The sequence below is a fragment of the Lissotriton helveticus genome, chromosome 3_1 (genome assembly GCF_964261635.1).
Source record: "Lissotriton helveticus chromosome 3_1, aLisHel1.1, whole genome shotgun sequence".
In the NCBI taxonomy this organism is placed as follows: Eukaryota; Metazoa; Chordata; class Amphibia; order Caudata; family Salamandridae; genus Lissotriton; species Lissotriton helveticus.
In genome coordinates this window covers 409,311,973-409,337,589 of record NC_136061.1, presented here as the reverse complement: position 1 = coordinate 409,337,589, position 25,617 = coordinate 409,311,973, and the positions used below count along the sequence as shown (strand labels likewise).

The window sequence follows — 25,617 nt, the reverse complement described above, 5'->3', positions numbered from 1 at the left end:
TGCCCGCCGGGCGATCAGCACGTAAGGCAACATAGGAAGGGGGGAGGGTGGCCAGGAGAACGGGGAGGGACGAATCACAGAACCAGGTTTCGGTCAAGAGCAGTATGTCCGGCTTCTCGGAGTCGAGTAGGACAAACAGCTCATGATGGTGTTTGACCGCTGATCTGGTGTTGAGTAAAAAAACAGATAATAAAGGAGTAGAGGGGGGGGGGATCAGGCAGGGGAGGGAAGTGCGATGGTAAGGCCGGCAAAGGCGGCGGCAATATTGGGGAAGAGAAAGGAGCAAGCTCTAACGAGGCAATATGCCTACAGATGGATTCTGAGAGTGGCCATTGGCCTTGGAGGGAGGTGATCTCCTCAGAGGAGTAGCAAATAAATTTGGCATGGGGACGTGCCCCTAGCCCCGCCCGGCCGCGGACGGGCGCAGACGGGCTTGCCTTAGGCGCGCCCGCTGCGCACGTCCGCTGCGCGTTCTGGGGTTGCACATTGATATAGGAAATCTTAAGGGCGGGAAGGGGGCGTGGCCTCTAGGTGGGCGTGGCCAGCCGCGATGGAAGCCGGAGGGAGGGGGTCACGTGAGCGCTAGGTCCGCTACACGGCGCCCTCGAAGTGCAGAGTGCTGTGGCAGTAGAATAGTAAGTTTTAAAAACACAATAATCACAATATCACAATATTAAAACCGCTACTCCCGGCTTTTCGCCTCAGGAGAATTGGACCAAAAGTTCTTAGGGCGGCTCCTTGGGGGCAGAAATTAACTATAATGCTCCGCCTGAGTACTACAATACAACATGTCTCGCGCCCATCTAGTTTTGGTAGGGAGCGGGCCTCGCATCCAACAGTGCGCCACTACTCTCTTGGCCATTAACATCCCCATATCTGTGAGCCTACGTATCGCGACTGGTAATCGCTTGGAGTTGCCTATGAGAGCCAAACCAGGTTCAGGGGCCAAGTCTACCTCCAGGATCCTGCTCATTTCCGAGAAGACATCTATCCAGAAAATCTGGACTCCCGGGCAGTGCAATGCCAGGTGCATGAAATCGGCATTAGCGGCGTGGCATCGTTCACAGTCCGCATTTTGCCGTAGGCCGTACCGGTGAAGTCTCTCCGGGGTGTAGTAGACCCTCTGCAGGAATTTAAAGTGTATCAACCTGTGTCGCCCATTACTGGAGATCCGCCTCGTGCTTTCACAGCAGTACCGCCATACCACGTCATCTAGCACAGTCTCCAGGTCTCTATTCCATGCCAATCTCGCTTTCATTAACTGATGTTCTCCCTTCGACCTAGCTATCCTGTGAAGATTCGTGAGGAGTTTGCGAGGCTCCTTGGTCTTGATGACATATGTCAGTTCTAGTACTTCTGGGGGCTCCGCCATATCTGCGCCAAGCAACTCCGACAGAGCACTACGCACCCTGTGGAATTGGAAGCGCTGCATCATAGGTACTTCACTGAAGTCGCCACCCACTTGATCCCAGGTTTTGGCCACACCATCATGAAAGAGGTCACCCGCTCAGCTTAAACCGATTTTCTTCAGTGCCCTAGTGATACTCTTCTCCTTCAAGGGCGAAAGCCAGAGCATCCACTCCAGGGGCATGTCTGGTGAATATAGCAGCGCTCCCCCTGTCTCTGTAAAAGCGAGTGCCACGCATGGTTAGTGGCAGTGATAGAGTCTAGCATTCCGATTCTACGGTCCATAGGTAGGCAGATCGTAGCCGGGAGTGGGTGCGGGTGAGCAAAGAGTCGCTCCATACGAACATGCGGGATCATCTTATCTCCATGCACCCAAGTGTGCAGATGCGACGCCTGTGCCACTCTATAATAAAGTTCAAGGTCCGGGGCGCCCAGGCCTCCCATGCTGTAGGGCAGCGTGAGGATCGACCAACTGACTCTGGGCTGCTTCCCAGCCCACGCTAGGCTAATCATAAGACTCGTCAGCCGCTTGAAAAAAGCCTTGGACAGGACTATCGGGATGGCATTAAATAGGAAGAGGAATCTCGGCAAGACTACCATTTTCATAATGGCTATGCGGCCCATCAAAGAGAGCGGCAGTTTACTCCAGAGCAGTACGTCATCTTCGAGTTTGCTAACTGCTCTTCCGTAATTTTGGCTAATTAGCAGCTCCGGGTCTGTATGGAGTTGTATTCCAAGGTGCCGAATCGGGTCTTCAGACCACTGGAGCTGGTATTCCATCTCTACCTGCCTTGTTGCAGGTGTGAGCGGCAAGACAACAGATTTGGCCCAGTTGACTTTAAGACCAGAGAGCGCCCCAAAGTGGACCACCTCTCTCAGCACAGGGGACAGGTTCGTCGCAGGGTTATGAACATAAAGCAGCGTGTCATCAGCATACATTGAGTCCGTAAGTTTGTAGGTCAGGAATCATATGCCCTCGTGAACATGGTACTCTCTCAGCGCACAAGCCAGCGGTTCTGCCGCCAGGGCGTACAGCAACGGGGATAGAGGACATCCTTGGCGAGTACCCCTGCCGATGTAGAGGGGCTGCGACACCGCATTACCAACCCGTACTCTAGCCGAGGGTCCTTTGTAAAGGGCGCCCACCATCTGTAGGAAGGGCTCTCCCAGCCCCATCCTTCGCAACACCTGGATGAGAAACGGCCATTCCACCGAATCAAATGCATTTTCCATATCAAGGAATATCTTCATGGCCTCCACGTCCTGCCTGACATGCTGAATGGTCCCCAGTACCGTAGGCACATTATACGTCAAATTTCTGCTGGGTATAAATCCCGCTTGCTCCGGGGCTACCAACTCGGGGGCTAGCAGCGCAAGTCTCGTAGCTAGGATTTCGGCATATAGCTTAGCGTCTACATTCAATAGCGACAGCGGTCGGTAGGATCCGCACTCGTCATGTGCCTTATCTGGTTTAAGTATAGTGACTATCAGTGCCTCCCTCATAGAGCCCGGCATACTACCCTGAATACAGATGTCACTTATCAGGGTGGAGATATGCGGTAGCAGTTGTTCCTGGAACGTTTTGTAGAACTCAACCGTTAGACCATCTATGCCAGGTGCGCTGCCCGAGTGCATGGAGGCCAGGGCCTCCCTAATCTCGTCGTGTTGTATCGGAAACATGAGGAATTCTCTCTGTGAGTTGGTAAGGAACGGGAGCTTTATATGTTCCAGGTAATCCAGAATCTCTGCTGACAGATCGCCACTCCTCGAGGAGTACAACTCCGAGTAATAGTCTCGGAAGATGTTAGCAATATCCGCCTCATCTGTGGCATACTCGCCATCAATCAATCAATCAATAATAGCATTTATATAGCGCACTACTCACCCGGAGGGTCTCAAGGCGCTGGGAGGAGGGGCCGCTACTTCTCGAACAGCCAGGTCTTGAGCTGCTTCCTGAAGGCGAGGTGGTCTTGGGTCAGAAGGGAGTTCCAAGTCTTGGCGGCCAGGTAGGAGAAGGACCTTCCTCCTGTGGTGGCTCTTCGGATGCGGGGGACGGCGGCGAGGGCGTGGCTGGTCGATCGGAGCTGGCATGTGGGAGCGTAGAAGTTGAGGCGGCTGTTGAGGTATCCTGGGCCTTGGTTGTGTAGGGCTTTGTGTGCGTGGGTGAGGAGACGGAAGGTGATTCTTTGTTGACCAGGAGCCAGTGCAGGTCTCTCAGGTGTCCGGAGATGTGGCTGCGGCGGGGGATGTCCAGGATGAGTCGTGCTGAGGTGTTCTGGATCCGCTGGAGTCTCTTCTGGAGTTTGGCGGTGGTTCCGGCGTAGAGGGAGTTGCCGTAGTCCAGACGGCTGGTGACGAGGGCCTGGGTGACCGTCTTCCTGGTCTCGGTGGGGATCCATCGGAAGATCTTACGTAGCATGCGCAGGATGTTGAAGCACGACGAGGAGACGGCGTTGACTTGTCTGGTCATGGAGAGGGATGAGTCCAGGATGAAGCCCAGGTTGCGTGCGTGGTCTGTGGGTTTGGGTGCGCTGCCCAGGGCGGGGGGCCACCAGGAGTCGTCCCAGGCGGAGGGTGCTGATCCCAGGATGAGGACTTCCGTCTTGTCCGAGTTCAGTTTCAGGCGACTGTTCATCATCCACTTGGCAACGTCTGTCATCTCTTCGTGTAGGTTGGCTCTGGCGGTGGCGGGGTCTTTGGTGAGGGAGAGGATCAGCTGGGTGTCGTCGGCGTAGGAGATGATGTTGAGGTTGTGCTGGCGTGCGATGGCTGCGAGGGGGCTCATGTAGACGAAGAGTGTTGGGCTGAGCGAGGAGCCTTGAGGAACGCCGCAGATGACTTCGGTGACCTCTGATCTGAACGGGGGGAGGCGGACTCTCTGTGTCCTTCCGGCGAGGAAGGAGATGATCCACTCCAGTGCCTTCTCCTGGATTCCGACGTTGCTGAGGCGCTGTACTAGGGTACGGTGGCAGACAGTGTCGAAGGCCGCGGAGAGGTCCAGGAGGATGAGGGCCGCTGTTTCTCCGTTGTCGAGCAGGGCTCGGATGTCATTGGTGGCTGCGATCAGGGCGGTCTCGGTGCTGTGGTTGGCCCGGAAGCCAGACTGCGAGAGGTCGAGGGAGCCGTTCGTCTCGAGGAAGGCGGCCAGTTGCTTGTTGACGGTCTTCTCGATGACTTTTGCTGGAAACGGAAGCAGCGAGATGGGGCGGTAGTTCTTGAGGTCGGTGGGGTCGGCTGATGTCTTCTTAAGTAGGGCGCTGAGTTCGGCGTGCTTCCAGCTCTCTGGGAAGGTAGCGGTGTTGAAGGAGGTGTTGATGATGTCCCGCAGGTGGGGTGCGATGACAGCATCGGCCTTGTTGAAGACGTGGTGAGGGCAGGGGTCTGTCGGAGATCCGGAATGGATGGAGTTCATCGTGTTGACGGTGTCTTCGGTGCTGATCGGGGGGGGGTTCGGTCGTGGCGTGCGTCGGTTGTGGCGTGCGTCGGTTGAGTGCTGAAGCTGTTGTGTATGTCCGCGATCTTGTTGTGGAAGTAGGAGGCGAGGGAGTTGCAGAGGTCTTGCGAAGGGGTGATGTCGTTGTTTCCGGCGTTGGGGTTGGAGAGCTCTTTCACGATGTTGAAGAGTTCTTTACTGTTGTGTGCGTTGTTGTCTAGTCGTTCCTTGAATGCGGTTTTCTTGGTGGCGTGGATCAGTTGGTGGTGTTTTCGGGTGGCGAGCTTGAGGGCAGTCATGTTGTCCGGTGTTGGGTCTCTGCGCCAGGTTTTCTCGAGTGCTCTACAGTTCTTCTTGGAGCTCTTGAGTTTGTCGTTAAACCATCAGAATCTTTCAGCTCCGTGACCACCGGCTTTCCCCCTCCTGCCTTTAAGGATGTTAGCCAGGACGGAGCCAGGCCTTTCACCCTCACCATAAGTGCGGGCAGTGGCGTATTTGCCCAAGTGTTTAACCTCCCTGTCTGCCTCGTCGTGGTATTCTGCAAGAAGAGTTTTGATTTCCCCTTCAGTGGCAGCATTTGGTTGGCTCAGGTGCCGCATCTCAAGAGCCTGCAGCTGGCTTTCTAAGTCCGACAATCGGCGCCTTATGGCCTTCAAGACGCTGGAGTGTTTACACATAGCGATGCCCCGTATGTAAACTTTAAACGCCTCCCACACTGTTTGAAAGTCCTCCACTGATCCTAAATTTTTTTCAAAAAAGAGGTCAATCGCCTCAGCCAGTTCCCCTTCTAGTCGGGGTCGTCAAGACCAACAATATGGGGGGAGTGGTCCGACAGCATGCGCGGCAGGACCTTGCAACTACTGACACTGCGGAGCATCCCCGTGGTAGCAAACCAGTAATCTATTCTAGTGTGGACTCCATGGTAAGCAGAGTAGTGGGTAAACCCTCCCAGGGCCGCATGCCTACTTCTCCATGTCAAGGGCAAGAAGTCTAGCAGTCAGCATTAGTGCTGCAGCCGACGGCCGACGCGGGAGCCAGTCGACCTGTCCAGGTCTGGTTTAAGCGTCAGGTTGAAGTCCCCGCCCCATAGTATTAGGGGCGTGTCATATGCACCAACCACTGCAGCAAGCGAAACATAAAATTCCGGGTCATCATAGTTCGGTCCATAAGTATTAACCACCAGCAAATCCATCCCCATGCCCCTACAGGACGCTATGACATATCTACCATCTGGGTCGGCTCTTAGTGTCTGCAGCCTAATTTTCGACCCCGGGTTGACCCAAATAATGACTCCTCTGGCATGTGTCGTGAATCCCGCTGCAGCTATGTGTCCCTCCAGACCTCTACTGCGTAGCATGCTGCTAGAGAGCGGTAAATGAGTTTCCTGCAGTCAATATTCTGTCTCTTTAAATAACTCAGCACTTTCCTCAACTTCCTGAAATCATTCAGCCCCCTGACATTCCATGTGAGTGCGCGTATGGTGGCCGTCTGTGCAGGTCCCTGCGCTTCAGGTGGGTCGGTCATATTGACATGGTATGCCTAGTGTATAGCACGCAGATCTTCTATCAGTGTACCAGTCTAGAGTGCTCAACCTGGGATATAACTGCCGTCTCAATCCCCCCTTCCATACCCCCTCCTATGCAATGCAATAAAACAGTTCAGTTCAGTTCAAACGTCTTTATTTCGAAATTTCTTCATAAAAGACAGCAATAAAATATATACATAGTACAACATAATAGATGTTAAAAACACAATTAATTCATTACACAGTAAAATAGGATTAAATAGTATCGTAAGACGTTACATGAGTCATAAAAAGGAAAAGACGTTATTTATCAGTCATGAATCGTGGTGATTTAAACAATTGGTTCTTACAATTGACTTGTTTATCTTTTTCCACCAAGTAAGTGTCTAGCTCTGATGATCCAAGCCCGTCCAAGAAATTTCGCCATACCTATAGATACCCACTCTGTGCTGTTAGATTTTAACATTACCAAAGCTTCCTCACACACACGTAGATTGATCCTTCTACAAATGGGTTGAAGCCATTTTCGACGGGGTGCGGAATAAGCTGGACAAGCAAAGAGGAAGTGGCCAACAGTTTCTTTTAGCTCACTACACCAGGGACAAAACGTGGTTGATTGATTACGCCATTTGTTTGTAAATGCCCTTACTGGTAATGTGCCAACTCTAAACTGGTGGTAAAATTTCCTATCTGCGCTTTTAGTAATATTGTCCCAATAAGTCTCGGTATGAGGGACCAGTTTGTGAAGCAGAAAGAGACCAGTCAAACTGGATGTCTGCGAAAGCAAAACGTAGTCCTCTGTTACTGTTGTCCAAAAAAGTAGTTTAAATTCTTTTTTCGACGGGAATACCTGATTTGCCGGATCTGACCACTGTAGGTGAAGACCCATTTTATAAAGTGTGGCCTTCACAGTCTTAAACTAAAGTAGGTTACCTGACCCCAAAATTGATCTCACGTCCAGAATCTCATTGGCAAACATAGAGAGTTCTGGTGTAGACCAAATGCGTCTCCAGAGGGCAACCATCCTGTATCGAGCCTGATTTTTAATCGAATGGCAGCCCATGTCTAACATAAGGGGAAGTGCTGGTGTTGATTTTGGGAGCCCTATCAGGCTATGGAAAAACTTGTTTTGGATTTTATCTAAAGGGGCAAGATCAACATTACCCCATAAATCCGAGCCATAGAGGATGGCAGACCTAATTTTAGCGTTATAGATTTTAAGTGCTGGTAGAACCCTTTTGGTTTGGGAGCTGCGCTGTTCCTTAACTAAGCATCCCGACAAACATGCAAATTTTAAGCAAAGTGCCTCGATCTGCTCCTTCCAGCGAAGCCTGTAGTCTATAACTACCCCTAAGTAGGTCCTCACCTCTACTTGCTCCAATATAATACCGTTCATTGTAACTTGACCCCTTAATGGTTTGTTCTTAGTCAGGACCATAAATTTGGTTTTTGAAACATTAATTTCGAGGTCATTTATATTACAAAACTCCACAAATGTATTTATTGCAGTCTGGAGTCCCACCTGTGTTTTTACCAATATCAAGGTATCATCGGCAAAAATTAGGAGGGGAAACTTAGTCCCACCAAGAGCTGGCGCATCGGTCGGGGTATCTGATAAAAACTGCACTACTTGATTTATAAAAAGTAGGAACAGGGTAGGTGCCAAGACACACCCTTGTCTTACACCACGTGACACTGGGAAGGACTCAGTCACCTGGCCCTGGCTACCCCATCTAACCCTTGTGAAATTTTGGTCATGCAATCTAATAGTTAATTTGAGAAGTTCCAGTGGCATACCCATTCGCCTTAGGGCCATCCACATCTTCTCTCTTGGGACCAGATCGAACGCGGATTTGAGGTCCACGAACTCTGCATATATGGTGCCTTCACCTAAATGCACTGTCTTCCAGTATATCAGATTAAATCTTAGCACATGGTCGACAGTGCTTGTACATGCCCTGAAGCCAGCTTGCATCGGGGACAGGATGTTTTCATCGTTCATCCAAATCTGGATTCTACCTAACAGCATTCTAGCTATGACTTTCTGCAGGGCATCTATGAGGCTTATTGGGCGGTAGTTCCCTGGAATGGTCTTATCGCCTTTTTTAAATACGGGAAGGATTTCAGCCCCTTTCCAGGAGTCGGGTACCCTAGCACCTCTGGCAATGGCATTAGCCAGAGTAGTTATGTAGGTCACCCAGTTATCCAAATCATGTTTAAAGAGATCTGCTGGGATGCAGTCCATGCCTGGTGCCTTGCCAGCTTGGACCAACCTTAGTGCATTTGCCGCCTCAATTTCATTAAAAACTAGGGGCCCACTATTTGCTTCCTGACAAAGTAACATGCTATGCACCCCTGCGTTGTTACTTTCCATCAACATGCCGCAGAACTGGGAAGAGAAATACTCAACCCAGTCATCAGCTGGGACATGGTTTGCTGGGGTTTGCAGGTCTCTCGACCCACCCCACTTCACTACCTGCCAGAATTTAATCTGGTTTGAGGACATGCTGGCCTCATAAAGAGCCCGCGAGCGTAGGTCATCCCATGAGGTCTTTGCACATTTTAAGGCCTTCTTATATTTCAGCCTTTCCTCTTGGATATCCGCAGTTACTCTAGATTTAATAGCAACAATCAGGGCGCTGTGGGCGTTACGGCAAGTTTTATCATACCAATTGGCACCTGAGGGTTTTCCACCTTTTTTCACTTCAACACCAGTTTTTGTAAAAAAGGTTTTTAATTTGGCAAAAAGGGACTCATGGATTGAGCTAATTTGCTCCAATGAACCCACTTCGTCAAATATTGACCTTACTTTTATAACCGCCTCCGACACCTCATGAGAGATTTTACCAATATGTTATGTTATGTTATGTTATGTTATAACAATTTGTTATGCGCACAGCGACTCCAGCGAAGGAGCATCCCGGCGCAGAGACACGGAGCAGTCATAACACAACAAGGCAGAATGCTACAAAAAAGTGCTAAAACAGAAGGGCTAAAATAGGAAAGTTTTTATGGCTCTACGAAACGACAGCAAGTCCTCTATCAGCCGAATTTCAACCGGGAGGGTGTTCCAAAGTGACGCAGCTCTCACCCTGAAGGAACGGCCTCCCATCCGGCTAAGCCTAAATCTGGGGACAACAGCAAGGGCCTGACCTTGTGATCGAAGGTTGCGGGTAGGGACATAGAAGGAAATAGAGTTGGCCAAGATCTCGGGACCTATGCCTCTAAGGATTTTAAAGGTCAGACACAGGACCTTGAAGAGGATACGCTTCCTGACCGGGAGCCAGTGCAGGGAGCGGATGACATGAGACACCGGGGAGAACTTAGGAAGTCCAACAATGGCTCTCGCCGCGGCGTTCTGCACCCGCTGCAGGCGTGTTAACTCAGCCTGGTTAGCCCCCGCCAGCAGAGAGCTGGCGTAGTCCAGACGAGAGATGACGGTTGCCTGGACCACAAGCTGTCTAGTCGGGGCATCAAAGAACTTAAGCACCGGCCTTAACCCTCTAAGGAGACCGAAGCAACAGGCTGCGATTTTTTTGGTGTGCCCTATAAATGTCAGACCAGCGTCTAGCCAGACCCCAAGGTTCTTCACCTCCGGCACTGGGGTCGGAGTGGGGCCAAGCTCCGAAGGCCACCACTGATCGCCCCAGAGCTCCACTCCCTTCCCGACAACCATCACCTCTGTTTTTGTGGCATTAAGCTGGAGACAGTTACCTGTCAGCCAGCTGGCCACCGCCTTCAGACCGGACTGAAACCTGGGGGCATCCTGTTCCGCATCCCCGCTGAGAGTAACCGCCAGCTGTGTGTCGTCGGCATATGAGACCATGGTTAGGCCCCACTGCCTAGCGACATCAGCCAGCGGTCTCACGTAGAGGTTGAACAACGTGGGACTCAGCGAGGATCCCTGTGGAACCCCCATGGCCAGAGGCTGGAACCCGGACTTGAACGGAGGGATGGCAACACAGAAGGAGCGGTTGTCTAGGAAGGAGCGGAACCATTGCAGCGCCGAGCCGCCGATACCAATCTCCTCGAGCCGCCCAAGGAGGATGCTGTGCGATACAGTATCGAATGCGGCGCTGAGATCTAACAAAATCAGCGCCGACGTCTGTCCAGCATCCAACCTTGCACGGAGATGTTCCGCCATCACCAGAAGGGCAGTCTCCGTGCTGTGGCCAGCACGGAAACCATTCTGTGTGGGATCGAGGGCATTGGACCGGGCTAAGTGTTCAGACAGGGCCAGATTGACATGGGCCTCTGTCAACTTAGCTGGCCAGGGCAGCAGCGAGATGGGACGGTAGCTTTCCGGCTTAGACGGGTCAAGAGATGGCTTTTTAATAATCGGAGACACCACCGCCTGTTTCCAGCTGGTAGGAACGACCCCAGTCTCTAAGGAGAGATTAACAAGAGAGCGAATAGCCACACGTCCCACAAAGGTCTGATCTCGAAAGAGGGCAGGCCTCACTGGATCAGTTGGGGACCCAGATTTAACTTGCGTAGCAAGTTTATCAAACCCTTCCATGGTGAGAGGAGGAAGAGTGAGAAGAGCGGGCAGGTAGGGTGTCCCCTTGAGGCTACCCAATGCTATACCCGTACTCGGGAAAGTCCGATAAATAGACTGGACTTTACCTAAAAAATAGGAAGCAAGGGACTCACAATGTGTGACAGAACTCTCAGTCGTAGAAATGGGCCGCTTAGACATAAGATCTTTCACCGCCTTGAAGATAGCCTTCGACGGGTTAGTGCTGTTCCGGAATTCCTCGGCATAAAATGCCGCTCGGGCACGACAAATGGCCCGGTGATAGAGCTTGACGGATGCGACATAAGTAGCTTTTTGCTCAGCCCCATATGTCTTCCGCCAGGCCCTCTCCGCCCGTCTACAGGCTCCCTTCAGAGCGCGCAAAGCGTCGTCATACCAGGGGCTTGACACTCGAGGGTTGATCTTCGTTGTTACAACAGGTATCAAAACATCCAGAGCCCTAGTGAGCCAAGAGCAGAAGAGATCATATCCCTCCTCTACGTTGTTAAATGGGCCCAGAGGTTCCATTGACAGGAGATGGTAAAAGTCATCCAGCCTGAGTTTACTCCAGGGTCTCCTGGGTACCTGCTTGGCTGGAGAGATGGAAATGTTGGAAGTCATAGGGCAGTAGATGGAAACCAAAGAATGGTCAGACCACTCTACAGGAGCCACCGACGTGACTTTAGCCTCGGTCAAGTTGGTAAAAAAAGGGTCAAGAATATGTCCCCCGGAATGAGTAGACTGAGAGACCAGCTGTGAAAGTTGTAAGGCCTCTAAGTCCGTAAGAATACTACGCGCTGTCAGACAGGATGGGGCATCAAAATGCAAATTTAAATCGCCCAGAATGGAAAAATTGGCACAGGCAGTGACCAAGGTGGCAACAGTGTCCGGGAAAGCATTCCTGAACGCTACATCACTGCCCGGCGGACGATACACCACCATCCCAGAGAATGTAAATTCTGGGCTGACAGAGACTTTAAATGAGGCGCTTTCGCAGCCAGCGATCTTAAGAATGGTCCACACACAGGAAAAGCTGGATCTCACTATCAGAGCTATACCCCCACCTCTAGATAGCCTATTCGCAGTATACATGGAGTAGCCGAGAGGGCAGACTAGATTGGGAATGGCAGTGTCGGCTTCCTGAAGCCATGTTTCGGTTAAAGTCAAAATATCCGGGGCTTCATTTTCAATAGTGTCTGGGGCTACCAGAATCCTGCACCAGCGAACCCTACGACAGTCGTTAGTAAGGGCAGTCTCAGCTGTAATGCAATTTGTTGCATTTTTACTATACAAATCAACATCAATTTTCAATTTAATTGCCAAGGGGTTATGATCACTTTCTGGTCTCCCAATGATTTCCATATCCCCTAGTAACGACCAAAATTCCATTTTAATTAAAAAATAGTCAATCCGACTCGAGCTATAGCCATTATCAAAGGTAACATTTCCTGCTAAGTCGGAATTTGTCTTTCCATTAGCTGCCCTTAAACCCCACTCCAGGCACAATCCAAGCCACTGCAGTACAGCCTCAGTGATCTTTTTGACTGGTGGTATGGCAAGGCTGGGGATATTCCATAACTCATCTACCTCGCCATAGCAACCATCATCCAAGCAGGACAGAGGTTCGAACGTACAGTTTAACTGTATTTGCAGGGCCCTTCCCTCCAGGTAGACCCCTTGCATAAATATTAATTATATACAGGTCCTCACAGTTTGCTCTACTAAGTTTGAGCCCCATAATGTCAGCATTTGGGGTAAGCAACATGAGGGGCCTATAACAAAGTGATTGTCTAATCCAAACAACTAGCCCACCAGACGGACGACCCTTTGTCCCCTTGATGGCTGGTTTGAAAAAATGTAGATATCCTAAACGAAAAACTGCCTCGATTGACCAGCTTTCTTTAAATATAAGGATATCGTATTGCTCTATAAAATCACCCCATTCAACCCCATCCAATTTCCCTTTCAACCCCGCAATGTTCCAGGAGGCTATCTTAAGAGAATGTGCCTGAGCAGCTAGTTCGTTTGCAATAGAGGCAGTATGCCCCCTACTACTCTCATTTGGTAAAAAGTTATTTTCACAGCCAACCACCAGATTATTGACGGGGGGGACCTCTCCTTCTAATTCCCCTGATGAATCTTCTACAACAGTTGTAATTCCTCCATAAGGGCCTGTCACCTTATTTCCAACCTCTAAGGACATTACCTCCTGAACCTCTACCTCGTCTATTACCAATCCCACATCCCGATCACCACCAGGGAGATCAGATTTCCCATTCCCACAATAAGATGACTTTTCTTTCAGTACTTCATCATAAGAGGGAACTTTTCCTGGGGTAGCAAAAATACCCGTACAATCTTGATTGGCCTCTAAATCGGAGAACGGAAAGACGAGTCAATCATTAAAATCCAACCCGAATATAGTTCATACAGGTTTTGCAACGGGATATTCCAATACTCATTATAGTTGGTGTAATTAGTATGATTATTTGGTGTGGGGAGGTGACTAGGAGGATGACGACGTAGAGGGAAGGGGAAAGGAATGTTGAAATTATTGGCTGGGCGGGAAAAAAGTGGTGTACGATTGGCCATATTCAGAGGGTGAGTATTTCTATTAGATCTGGAATAGGAAGGGGGTCTAAGCAGAGCCTCTGGATAAAAATAACTTACGTTTCGAGTTGACACCTCCTTCATTGTTTCCTGGGTACCAATCACTAATATGTGAAACAACTCTGTGGTCCTTAAAATTAATGATCACAATGTCTCCCTCGATATCTTTCGGACGAAGACCCACCCAATTACATCTTCTTACTGAGATTATATCTCCGTTTAAGTGGGCAGGGAGGGGTCTATTAGTTCTCAACCAAAAGATAACTTTGTTTTTCAAATTTGCATTGTGTTCGCGATTTCCACCTGAAATCTGGGGAACACCGGTTAAAAGGATCACGAAGTTTGCAGACTCTGGCGGTAAGTCCACTGTGGACCTACGATTTGCTCTTTCGGTTATAGTATTTGTTTTGGTTACCCCTGAAAACATATTTGGCTTGGTCGTAGGAGGAGGTGGTTTATTCGGAATCAACAGTGTCTTCTCTTTGGCTGGCTATGTACTGTCGTCGGCTTAATTGAGGTTGGGGGGGCACTTGTGTTGTTAGAGATTGCCTTTACATTGGTTTTAAGAGATCTACTAGAGATCAAGGTTTTTGTACTAGGCTGGCATTTCGAGCAGGGCTGATCTTTGGAATTCACAGGATCGGAATGTGTGTTCAAATCAGCAGCTGCCATGAGGCAGTCCATTTTTTCCCCCAGAATCCTCACTCTCTCCATAAGTGGGAGCATATACGATTTTAGAAGCTGTTCAAAAAGATCGATTGTCTCTTTATTGGACATAGGTGGTAATTCTTCGGCGAGGGGTGGCAAGGAGTGGGTTCTTAATGAAGCCTCACTCACAAGTGGATCAATTAATGTGATTTTGGGGCTTACTAATAGGGGTGCAGGGCTCAAGGGATTTTTACTTTTTCGTTTTAACCCACCTTTTCTCCTTTTTTTCCTTGGCGGAGAGCGGAATGCCCTTTGTGGATTCAAGGACTTAATCTTGGTCTTGCTAAGAATATGTTTTGGAGATGCCTCGGTGGGTGCTACTATATCAGATGGATGATTAGTCAATGTTGAATGGAGTTGCGGAACTACAGTCGGGGCAACTGGAGTATTCAAATCGATAAGGCTATTAGAAACAGTCGGAGGGCTATTTATATTGTCTTCGCTAATAATAGCAGAGTGGGTAAGAGTTATATTATGATCTCGAAAAATATTAGGGATATGGTCGGTGCTAAATTAATCGACGTCTAAGTCCGACCTACCAGTACTGCCCAAATCTTGAGTAAGTGTTATATCTTGTTGGGAAGTCATCGGTTTCTTTTTGAATTTTTCAATAGAGCGACGACGCTCTACACGTTTCTCGGCTAATAAGAGTTCTTTATCGATTTCCTTATTTGCCTTCACAAAGTATTTGAGAGGCCCAAGAATCGAAACCCCAACACAGGAAGGTAAAGAATTGGACATATCTAAAAAAAAGTCCTTAATATGTGAGGCTCCCCGGAGACCAACTAACCTGAAACAGCAGTAAGCAGGATATGAATAGTGTGGATGTTCGAGACTAGGGCCAGCCCAGCCTCCTTCAGCCCCTGACTGCCACAGACGGCCCGCCCTTGTCCCGGGCTTCTCCCGGGACGCTCCCGCGCCGCGGGAAAGGATGATTGCAAATATAGGTAATTTGTTGGTGGGGCGGGGCGAGCAGGGAGAGCGGCCAGATGACACAGGCTCGGGTTACCAGGGCTCCTGGGATATGGAGTCCCGGTCCCGACGCTCGCAGCCCTGCACACAAGCACGCACCCACAACAGCTTTCAGAGGTCCAGAGAGGATGCACACGGCGCTGCGGGACCCGCGGAGCGGGTTCCGCGAGGTATGGAGTTTTAGAGCTGGTGTGCGCCAAAAGCAACGAAAACCACGGGTCCAGGCAGGTCAAGAACAGCGTCCCAAATCCATTCGGCAAGCGAGGGCTTTTAAAGTTGGTGGAGGGGCGGGGCGAGCAGGGAGAGCGGCCAGATGACACAGGCTCGGGTTACCAGGGCTCCTGGGATATGGAGTCCCGGTCCCGACGCTCGCAGCCCTGCACACAAGCACGCACCCACAACAGCTTTCAGAGGTCCAGGGAGGATGCACACGGCGCTGCGGGACCCGCGGAGCGGGTTCCGCGAGGTATGGAGTTTTAGAGCTGGTGTGCGCCAAAAGCAACGAAAACCACGGGTCCAGGCAGGTCAAAAATAGCGTCCCCCCAATAAAACAGAACCCTTCCCCCCCCAAATTGAAACAATTCCCATTCCCTCTCCCACCCACAGCAGACCAACCCCAACATGGCCTAGCATGGAAAGACCTCCCCCCACAAACAATTCCAAATAACCCAAAAAGGCCCCCAAGGGGACCATGAGTGCATACAGCGCAAGGGCCGAGGTTGCCAGGATTTTTTTTTTTTTTTAAAATAGAATCACAAACCGGTAGTGCTTCCGGTGTAATATTACATCAGTGTCGCCCCTAGCACCATCACCATTTGTAAGTCATACCACTAGAGCCATAACTGAATCAGCGTGTCTCTTAAACTCCCCCCACCTGGTGAGCCGCCACACCCACGGCCCCGCCCGGACAGTGCATTATTGTATACTATACCAAGAGGCATATGCAATCACAGAGCATTCCAAGTCCTATCTCAGGTTGACAAGTAGCAATATACAAATGGAAAGATCTCAACAGGTCACAGATCCCTATGCCTCTCCTGGATGCCTTGGGTACTCATGCCTCCCTGTGCATCAGCAAACTGAGGTCCCGTCGGTGCGGACTTCAGCACCAGGTCAACTTATAGGCCTCGCACTACTCAGAAACCCCCGGAGCGTGCGAGACTTCTAGTCCTGGTCGTCCAGCTGGCTGCCATCTCGCTCCCCACTCTCTGGGCTCCTGGGGTTGCTCTTCTGCTCCTTGGTCCACGTTTTCAGGGCTTTTTGCAGGTCTTTCGGGTCGGTGAAGAAGTGGGAGTGACCCTGCCGGTTAATCCGTAACCTCGCCAGATACAGCATGGCCTAATCTAGGCCAAGATTGCGCAATTGCTTTTTGTAGGGAGCAAAGTGTCTACGCTCTTCTTGCACTTTCGCCGTAAAATCCGGGTAGAGCGAGATGGCTGCACCTTCATACTGCAGCTTCCCCTTCTCTCGGGCAATCCGCAGCGCCGTGTCTCTGTCCCTGTAGTTCAATAACTTGCCGATGATTGGCCTCGGAGGGGCTCGCGGGGGCCCAGCGTGCGGTGCGCCCTCTCCACTATGAACATAAGCGAAAAGACGTCATCACCTAGTAGTGTAATCAAGAGTTTTTCCACAAAGAGCTCCATTTTCCCTGTGGGTGTCGTCTCCGAAATTCCCGTGATGCGTATATTAGAACGCCGTGAGCGGGCTTCCAAATCTTCTGACCTGTCTTGTATGACCTGAAGGAGTTTGTCCATTTGTTTGCGGTCTTTGTCCAGCTCCATCTGAGCTTCCTCAACTTCGGTCAGGCGTCTCTCCGACATATCCAGTCATTCCGCGTGCTTGTCCACTCTCTGACATGCGGTCTATGCGGTAAGTCAGGGCGTCAATTTTAGTGCCTATCGACGCCATGCTATCTTGTAGGCCCTTTTCCATTGTGACCAGCAGTTCTTTTATGTCTGAATAGATGGAACCGTCCGCACCCTTGGGAGTCTGTGCTGGCGCCGGCTCCAGAGAGTCCGAGGCTTTAGTGCGGCGCTGTTCAAAGAGGAGTTTGGTTTGGGTCTTGTCACCCTTCCCCATGTTGCCACGCAGATTCACTAAGAGCTTAGGTCGGTCACCGCTCACCAGGGGGGCAGGGTCCGCTTCAGAGGTGGAGCCACTCACCGCCCGTCCGGTCCCAGGAGCAGCACGAGTGGGGCCTCACCGCAGCGGATCACCAAGGCCACGCAGCGCCTCCCACATCGCAGAACCGTTGACAGCGTCCTTCCGCGCCACCAGGTTGTATCCCCGCCGATATGCTGTGGGGGCTAGAGGGCAACTCCCCAAGTTGTGTTCAGCATAACGGAGTCAGCAGCAGTTCCAAGTGTCTCCCCCACGAGAGACCTCAGCATGGCCTTTCAATGAGCAGCATCAGAATGGCAGGCTCCTGATCGCGCTGAGCCACCCCTTTCACGTGGCCAACCACTGCTCCCACCAGGGCAGTGCCAGAGGGTGCAGTGTCCGGCCTCTCTGCAAGGGCCGGTGTCCACAAGGGTCCCGCTCCGAGCCCAGGCAGCCCCATGTGCACCGTGCCTGCCCAGGATATCAATGGGCCAGCATTGTTAGGACTCGCAGATGCCCTCCATGCCCCCGTGAGCACAATTGCCGGCAGAGCTCGCAACGCGAGTCAAATCTAGCAGCCAGGGCGGCCAGAGTGTGTTGGGGGGAGCCTCCTCACTCTGGGCACAGACGTGTGCCCCGTCCGTCTTCAGCTGCCAGTCACCGCCGGGCCGCCGCCCAGCAGGTCCGCCGCACATCGATTGACGCACGCCGGGGAGCCAGCTACTCGAGCCCGCGGCCCAGCGCCGCGGGATGTCCGACGCTTCAGAAGTTTCCTCCGGATCGCCGGGGAGCGAAAAGGGCACTCGATGCGGGCGGCGGGGGCCTCCAGCTGACGTGCGCCCCCGTTATTTCGCCTCAGGCTCCGTAGGTCAAGGATAATTGCCGGATAGTGTAGGTGATGGCGCAGAGCTCCTTTATCGAGCTCCGCCATCGGCGCTGGCAAGATCCGCCCCCCCATGTGGTGCTGTTCGCTCTAATTTTGCAGCCCAGCACAAGCTCCTAGCGCTAAAATATAGCGCAACATGCTGATTCCACCTGTTCGCAGAACTCTGCGGAATCTCGCTGAGTTTTTATGCAACTCCACAGAATCCTGCTTAGTGAAACTCTGTGATTTCCACCCACCCCTAGTAAGAAGGGAGCAGAAGGCAAGGGCTGGTAGAACTGAAGAGGCCAACAAGTAACAGTAAGATAAAAAAAAAGGCATGACATAGTTACTGTGCGCACAGTTTTTGAGATCCACTAAGGCGAGCTAATGGGAAGCACGTTTGATTTAAGGCAGTTTGTACTAGGTCACTGGCTGCAGTGTCTTATTGGAGAGAGTGTAGATCAAAAAGAAACAGTATGCAATAGTGTTTAGTAGAACTGGTATTCTGAGCATTATATGGTGAAAGGTTCCATTAGGCTTTGGTAAAAAATGTCCATGCATTTTAGATTTATTTTAGCTACACATCCATTTAACTTTCATTTGTGTGCTGAAGGGCCTGTCAAGTAACTATGATGAGACTTCCATTAAAGCTGACCAACTTCCTTATCACTTCTTTTATACGCAAACGAGCTGCAATTTAGTCTCCTCTTCTCCCAACATTTTTGACACATCTGTAATATAAAATTAGTCATATTTGTATAGTGCACTTTCATATCTGATGTTAAAAGTCTTAGTAAGTTAATTGGGATTCTAATCTATGATCAAGAGGGTTAACCAGCATTTAGGCAATCGATGCATTAGTCCTCTGAGTCACTCGATCTGACTATCTGCACACCTGGAGTGCAGTTGAGCACATTGTGCAAAATATATCATATTCTGTACTCTGTTTAGCGAGTCCTGGTAGCCCCATTACTGGGCACAAATATCCCTCCAGTTTTCTACAATTGTGACATAATGTTCCATCACCATACAAGAACTGTTGTTAATTATAAATAATTGTACCCACTATTATAATGCCAAGTTAACACATCATCATTGTGATAGAATAGAACACCCAACTCTGACTGTGGAGCTCTGATTCAGTTTGAAGTGGCACTAGACCCCTTCTCATTCGTGCTATCCACCTACTTGTCAAATTAAAGTTCCGACCATTGAGCCATTTGGATATAGTCTATATTTTAGGTAACATCTGAACTAATCCATCTAAGGTTGTGAAATAGTTGTATGTAATCCTATTTAATAATGGGTGGTATCTAGGAATTACCAGATGAGATTCAAACAGAAGTTTGCTAAATCATTTTGATGGATTTGACATTTTACTCATACCTACATGAAGCATCCATAGCATCACTAGGTTTAATGTTTTCTAAATGCTCTTATTAAATGAGAAAATTTATGTACATTCCTTAGACTTGATCAATTCAGTTGTTTTGATATGCCTTGTAGTAGATGAAACATAAAAATGGAGAGAGTTTTTATGCAATATATTTTCGAGTAAAGAGCTAAGTGTACGAAGTGTGATGGTTGAATACACTTTTCAGTTGTAAAATCCCTTGTGCACTAGAACAGAATCCTAGGATGTGGAATGATACATGAAACAGCATCAGGTAAGAGGTGTACACTGCTCTGAGCAAATTTAAGATGTGATGGAGGCGAACTCAAAGCAATAGGCTGAACAAAAAAGCCAATAGTTGAAAGGAGTTCATGCTCACCCCACTCCATTGTATACAGTAAGTCTTACAGGCAGTCACGTTGGTAATCCCGGGCTTGGAAAAACAGGAATTGGCCAAGCAGTAGATCTAGCTTGCATTTTGAGATCTAACTAAAATATTTTAAGAAAGGCTTGCAGTTGTGAAACAATACAATTATAAAAACCTTTGCTCAGTGTATCTGTGAGATAATTTCATGTGTGCTGATTCAGTATACTTTTGAGATCTAAAAATAGTCCATTGGACCCTGTAGTGTTGGCCCTCCATGGGAAGTAGAATGATACACCAAACAGCCAATGACGACATGAGAAGGCTCCTCTGTGCGGAGCGTAAGCCCACTCTATATATTTTAAAGCATTAGTAATAGTGGGTTTTGCATATAGCTGTGCTGTCAACCCAGACATAAAAAAGGATGCGGCTGAACAGTCATGAATAATGAGCTGAATGATTTTTGGAAGCTGTACCTTACAACCTGTTACAAGATTAAGAAATAAAACTGAAACAAACCATTTGCAAAGCTGCAAAAAAGCTTCCAGTAACAGCTAAGGATAGAGGGTAAGGCTAAAGTAATAAACTGCAAAGGAAAGTATTCAGTAGACTAACAAAGTGCATGTACAGTTAATACTAAAGAAGCATTGCTGATAGGCGTGCCCTTATTGCTGCAGTTGCTGTTTTTGTCTTAAAGAAGGCAGGATAATGAACAAAAGACACATGGGGGTTTAAGTCTTTCAATAGATACCTTTTCGTAGTGTTGGCCTTTGTTGTGAGGATAGTTTATGGGAATGCCAAGAGTGAGTGCGTTTGAATGAGCAAGTGAAAAATAGTTATTAGTTCTGTACCTGTTTCTAACCACTGTCTAATCCAATGGCTACATTTTCAAACTCCCCCCCCATCACACTCTTTCTTTAAGTTAAGTGCCCCTAACCATGCACAACCCATGTTTTGCAACTGCCTTTGTTAACAGATTTCCCTTTGCTTGGCTGTTCTGTGTGTTCAAGGAACAGATACCATTGTTCCAGTCATGCACTGCAAGCTTTCAACCATGGTACCTCATAACTAGGCCTGCTTACTGCACCCCTGGTCTGACTATACCTAAAAATAATAAAATAAGTAAATAAAATATTAAATGTCTTTAGTATTAAATTCCCTCTCACTTAGTAAGTGTTACAGTGTTTTATGCTTTTTTGTCTTAGTTCTTGGCTCTGATAGAGTGGAGCAGATGACCAAAACCTACAATGATATTGACATGGTTACCCACCTGCTGGCAGAGGTAAGTAAAACAATGACTCGCGATCACACAATTATACTGTTTTAAACTGAGACATAGTAGAGACTTAATTTGCCTTAGATCAGTGTATCTGTGTTGTAAATGAAAAGTATTTTATTTCTGTTACTTTTTATACTTTTCTCGTGCGTGTATTTATACATTGTCGCATTAGCCAAGAGGTGAGTCAAATACTTCAATTTATATTTGTGATTCATTTGTATTTAAATAGAAGATTCCTTAACCTTGCAGTACTTGAGGAGGTAAGGGTTCTTGAAGTTCCCCCTTTAATTCTTAAATTTAGTTCAGGGATCAGATCTGTCCATACCAGATTTCTCCTCGGAATTTTGGATCCGTGTAGAACCTGTGTACCAAAATCATTAGTCCTAACATTTCCATTGAGGTTTTCTTTTGTGCGATTTAGGTTACATTATCTATCATTTATATACTGTGTGTAAATGCTACTTGTGAGTGACACAGTGTATACCATCTAATGATAAATATTCTTGATGTTCAAGGTGTTCCTTTATCTTTGCAAAATGGGCACAAACTAAATTTTTCTACAAAAGAGAATCTGGGAATTGGAACATTTTCTCTCCCAAAACCTTCCCCTCTGCCTTCTTAATGCAATCAAAACCCTAGCTGCACTGATACATGGAGTGGGTCCTTTTATATATTCAGTAATGGTTTTGGAAAGGAAAATAATAGTTGTAGACCAGTGGTGAACACAGAACCCTCAAAGTTCTAAATGGCTGCGGACATCTGGACAAAACTTGTTAAGAAATCACTTGTTGCATACCATTTCATTCGGTCTGTAGATCCAGTGGTTAGGTCTGTTGTAGAGTGAAATGAAAAAAGATAATGCCCACCCTGGAAACATTATGAGATCATTTAGTCCTACGTGCTCTAGATAGAGCATCAACCATTCATATATGAGTGAACAGTCTAGTTTATAAATAATAGTTTTGAAGTTGGATGTATATACGTTCAATATTATAACATGCTGGTTAGAGGAAGAGTTGTCTGCTCAGAAAAATAACGTCTAAAAAAATATAAAGACAGACTTAAATGTATGTTCACGTCACATCATCAAAAGTAACAATAGCAAATGTATTAATTTTGCAAGGTTGTTGATGCATGCATTTGCGAAGTGTGGATTACCAATTATTTTACAGGTTTAACACTGGAATTGTGAGTTGATTATTGATATTTATTTTGCCCAACATATTTGGGTACATTGAATATTATTTGGTTCTGTTAATGATGTGTACTACAATTCCAGTATGGTCTTGTGGCAGTTACTTAGATTTAGTCTCATTATTATTATTACTAGTATGCTTAATGCTTGTTTAGTGCTTATATTGCTCTAGTATTACTTGTGCTATTATTGTATGCCTTACTAATTCTTATTTTAATCTTAATACAGTATTATATTTATATATATTTTTTTACAGACAATTAGTTAACTATCACCAACCGATTTGTAAGAGAGCAATTTACATTTAGTACATCTGCAGTATATTTGGCAACAACGTTTACAGACCCCTCCTTTGAAATCTCTCTTCCCGTCTTTAGGCACCAAATCCAGAATATGTTGCAGCACAATGACTTAAGTTGCCTTTTGCTATCCTTTGAAGTTTTCCTATTTACATCAATCCAGAGTCTGGCTGTAACTCTATAATGCCCTTCTATGCTGAAGCACCTCCGACAGTTGTCAGATGTTGCATGTAATCTTCTTCATATTTTTAAATCCCCCAGTAGCCTCCCTGGCAAAATATGGGAGTTTAAAGTAATTTGACATAACCCTGTTAAAGCATGACATGTTCATAAATGAGTGAAAAGGCAAATTTATATAAATTATTTTTTTACAGTTTTGCAATTGCTAGACTGGGTTGGATAAAATTCAGGTAATCTCAACAATTCTACTGTGCTGCCATTTCCTGAATAAAGCTACTGATAGTTAGATTGGTAGTCTCCACTAATCCTTATGAGCACCTGAAGATACTATGCACAGAAATTCTCGCCACCCTCCAGACTATTATCAAAGATACAGCCTACAGAAAATATCCAAGCATATTCTAAATGCATGATTCAGTGGGTGAAGATGGGACAATATGTAGAAGAAAAGTTTGACTATAGGCAAACCGAAGACAACATTATGCAGGCTGCGAATGAGCGAAAACTGACCAAATGGAAATTCTCAAAGCCCCTAATTGAAAAAGTCTCCATTAACCATTGGAAAGCACCCATCTAAATGCAGAGTGTGCAGTATATGTATCCACTGGTCAGAGGGTATTTTGGTGGGCAGAGGAATATATATGAAGAGACATGTCATTATGGTCCTTTTACAAAAAAAATGTACATAACCCAAAAAAATAAATATACACAATTGCAGCATTGTTATGTAATAAATGTGCAACAGTTTGTTTCGGGACTTACATTGTACTTTTTTAATGCAACAGCAGCATCTATCCCTCGGTGCGTCCATCAAGTCAAGACCCAAATCGGTCTTCTCCTTCCTAGGAGCATTATGGTTACAGTGAGGGCATCTGTCATGATAGCCCTGGACAAAGTTTAAACCTTCTGCCCTGGAATAATTGCCATCATCCATCTGCACAGCAAGTGACCTCACTGGTTTTCCGCAACAACTCTCTTTAAAAGAAGAAACCAAGCAAAAGGAGTCATTTCCATCATCCATCTGCAAAGAAAGTGACATCCGTGGATTCCCCATCATCTGTCTGCACAGGAAGGGACCTACTTACTGGCTGCCACTGAATGGTTGCACAGCTGATGCTTCAAAGGTGCACCAAAGGCAAGTCAGTCGCCACCCACCTGCACCAAGTGCCAGGGACCCTGGTCCTCCACCCTCCCACCGCTACTATGCTCCTTCTCCTCACACTGATGCCTTGCCTCAACACCAAGCAAGCATTCACTTGCGTTTCCTTCAAGTTTTCATGCTCTTACCCACACACAACATTCACTGTACCAACAGAACCCAACACCCCACTCTCTCTCTCACACTCACGCAGCCACCCACACAAGTCTCCACACTCCAAATATGCCACAGAGATCTGGGACGTGCTACACAACAATGCCCCCGACCTAATATTCCTCACGGAAACGTGGCTGAACCCTACATTGGCACCTGACATCGCTCCAGCCATCCCCACTGGCTACAAGATTGCCAGGCAAGTCAAGCTTCATAAGCCTGGGGGCTGAATCGCCATCATCCACAAGAACACAATCAGTTGCACCACATCAATGGAAACGTCATCCTCCAACATGGAACACCTGTTGTTCAAACTCCACATCATAACCAGCTTGACCTTAAGTGACACTCTACAAACCACCAGGACTGCACAACCTTCACTGACACCCTCACAGACTTAGTTGCACAACTTGCTCTTGATGCTAGCAATTAGGTCCTACTCAGAGACCTGAATTTCCACCTGGATGACCACACCGACCCCTAGCTAAAGAGGACTATTTGAAGACATTAGAAGCTACCTCCACATCACTAGACAACTTTTAGATACTATTCTCACCGACATCGGTAACACCTCCGTCGACGAGCCAACACTAGTCCCCAGGACTGGCCATGCCCATGTTAAATTCAGCATCCCTGTCCCACTCCAATGCACACGCACCACTGCCAGACCAGCCTGCCGAAACTGGAACAGCATCACCGACAAACACCACCCTCACAACGCATCAGTCGAACACAGCAACAGCCTCCCCAAATCCATCAAAGGTTTCAACAGTTGGATCACCTCCTGCTCCTACTTCTGCGCCTACTCCTACTCCCTGGCCCCTCTCAAACAGAACCATAAAGATCCAGAGACACAGAGAAACTTAAAGTGATGAAATGCCACTGCAAATAACTGGACCGCAAATGGAGAATGGGTCTGAACAATGCCGACAGGAGTGCGTTCAAATCTCCCCTAAGAGTCTACCACCAAATGATCCAGACCATCAAAAGAGCCTCTCTGGCTGACCGCATCGATTCAAACAGAAGTAAAGAAATATTCGCCATTGTGAAGGATTTCACCTCCCCATTGGCCACCTCCAACTCTATCCCCCCTCACAGGACATCTGCAACAATCTCTCTCAATTCTTCAGCAACAAAATCGCAGGATTTACAGCAACCTTTGCCCGCAACTGAACCCAACAGACTTCTCCAAATGCCTCACGATCTTATCCAAAGAACCATTGCTAATCACATGGCCAATTAAGTCCATGGAAAAAACGCTGCCACCATGAAGTTCATCAATTCGGGCCCCATCTGACCACTGCCGCTGCCACGCCTACTCCAGAGGACTGCAACCCATTAGTGCCATGGTCACACTCATTCTAAATGCCTCAAACTCTTCTGCGACCTTCTCAGATGCTTGGAATCGTAGTGCTGTCCTCCCATCGCTGAAGAAACCCTCTGCTTATCCTTCAACACT

The 25,617-nt window shown here is 48.1% G+C and overlaps 1 protein-coding gene across 4 annotated transcripts in view; it reads left to right on the top strand.

Moving 5' to 3' along the window:
* Positions 1-25,617, top strand: part of TRAK2 (trafficking kinesin protein 2) — a 704,082-nt gene that overhangs the window by 191,673 nt on the left and 486,792 nt on the right. For all 4 annotated transcript variants that reach the window (XM_078680216.1, XM_078680217.1, XM_078680219.1 and 1 more), the window contains one exon: positions 21,099-21,175. In XM_078680216.1, the coding sequence (XP_078536342.1) occupies positions 21,099-21,175 (77 nt within the window). The remainder of the gene's footprint in view (positions 1-21,098; positions 21,176-25,617) is intronic.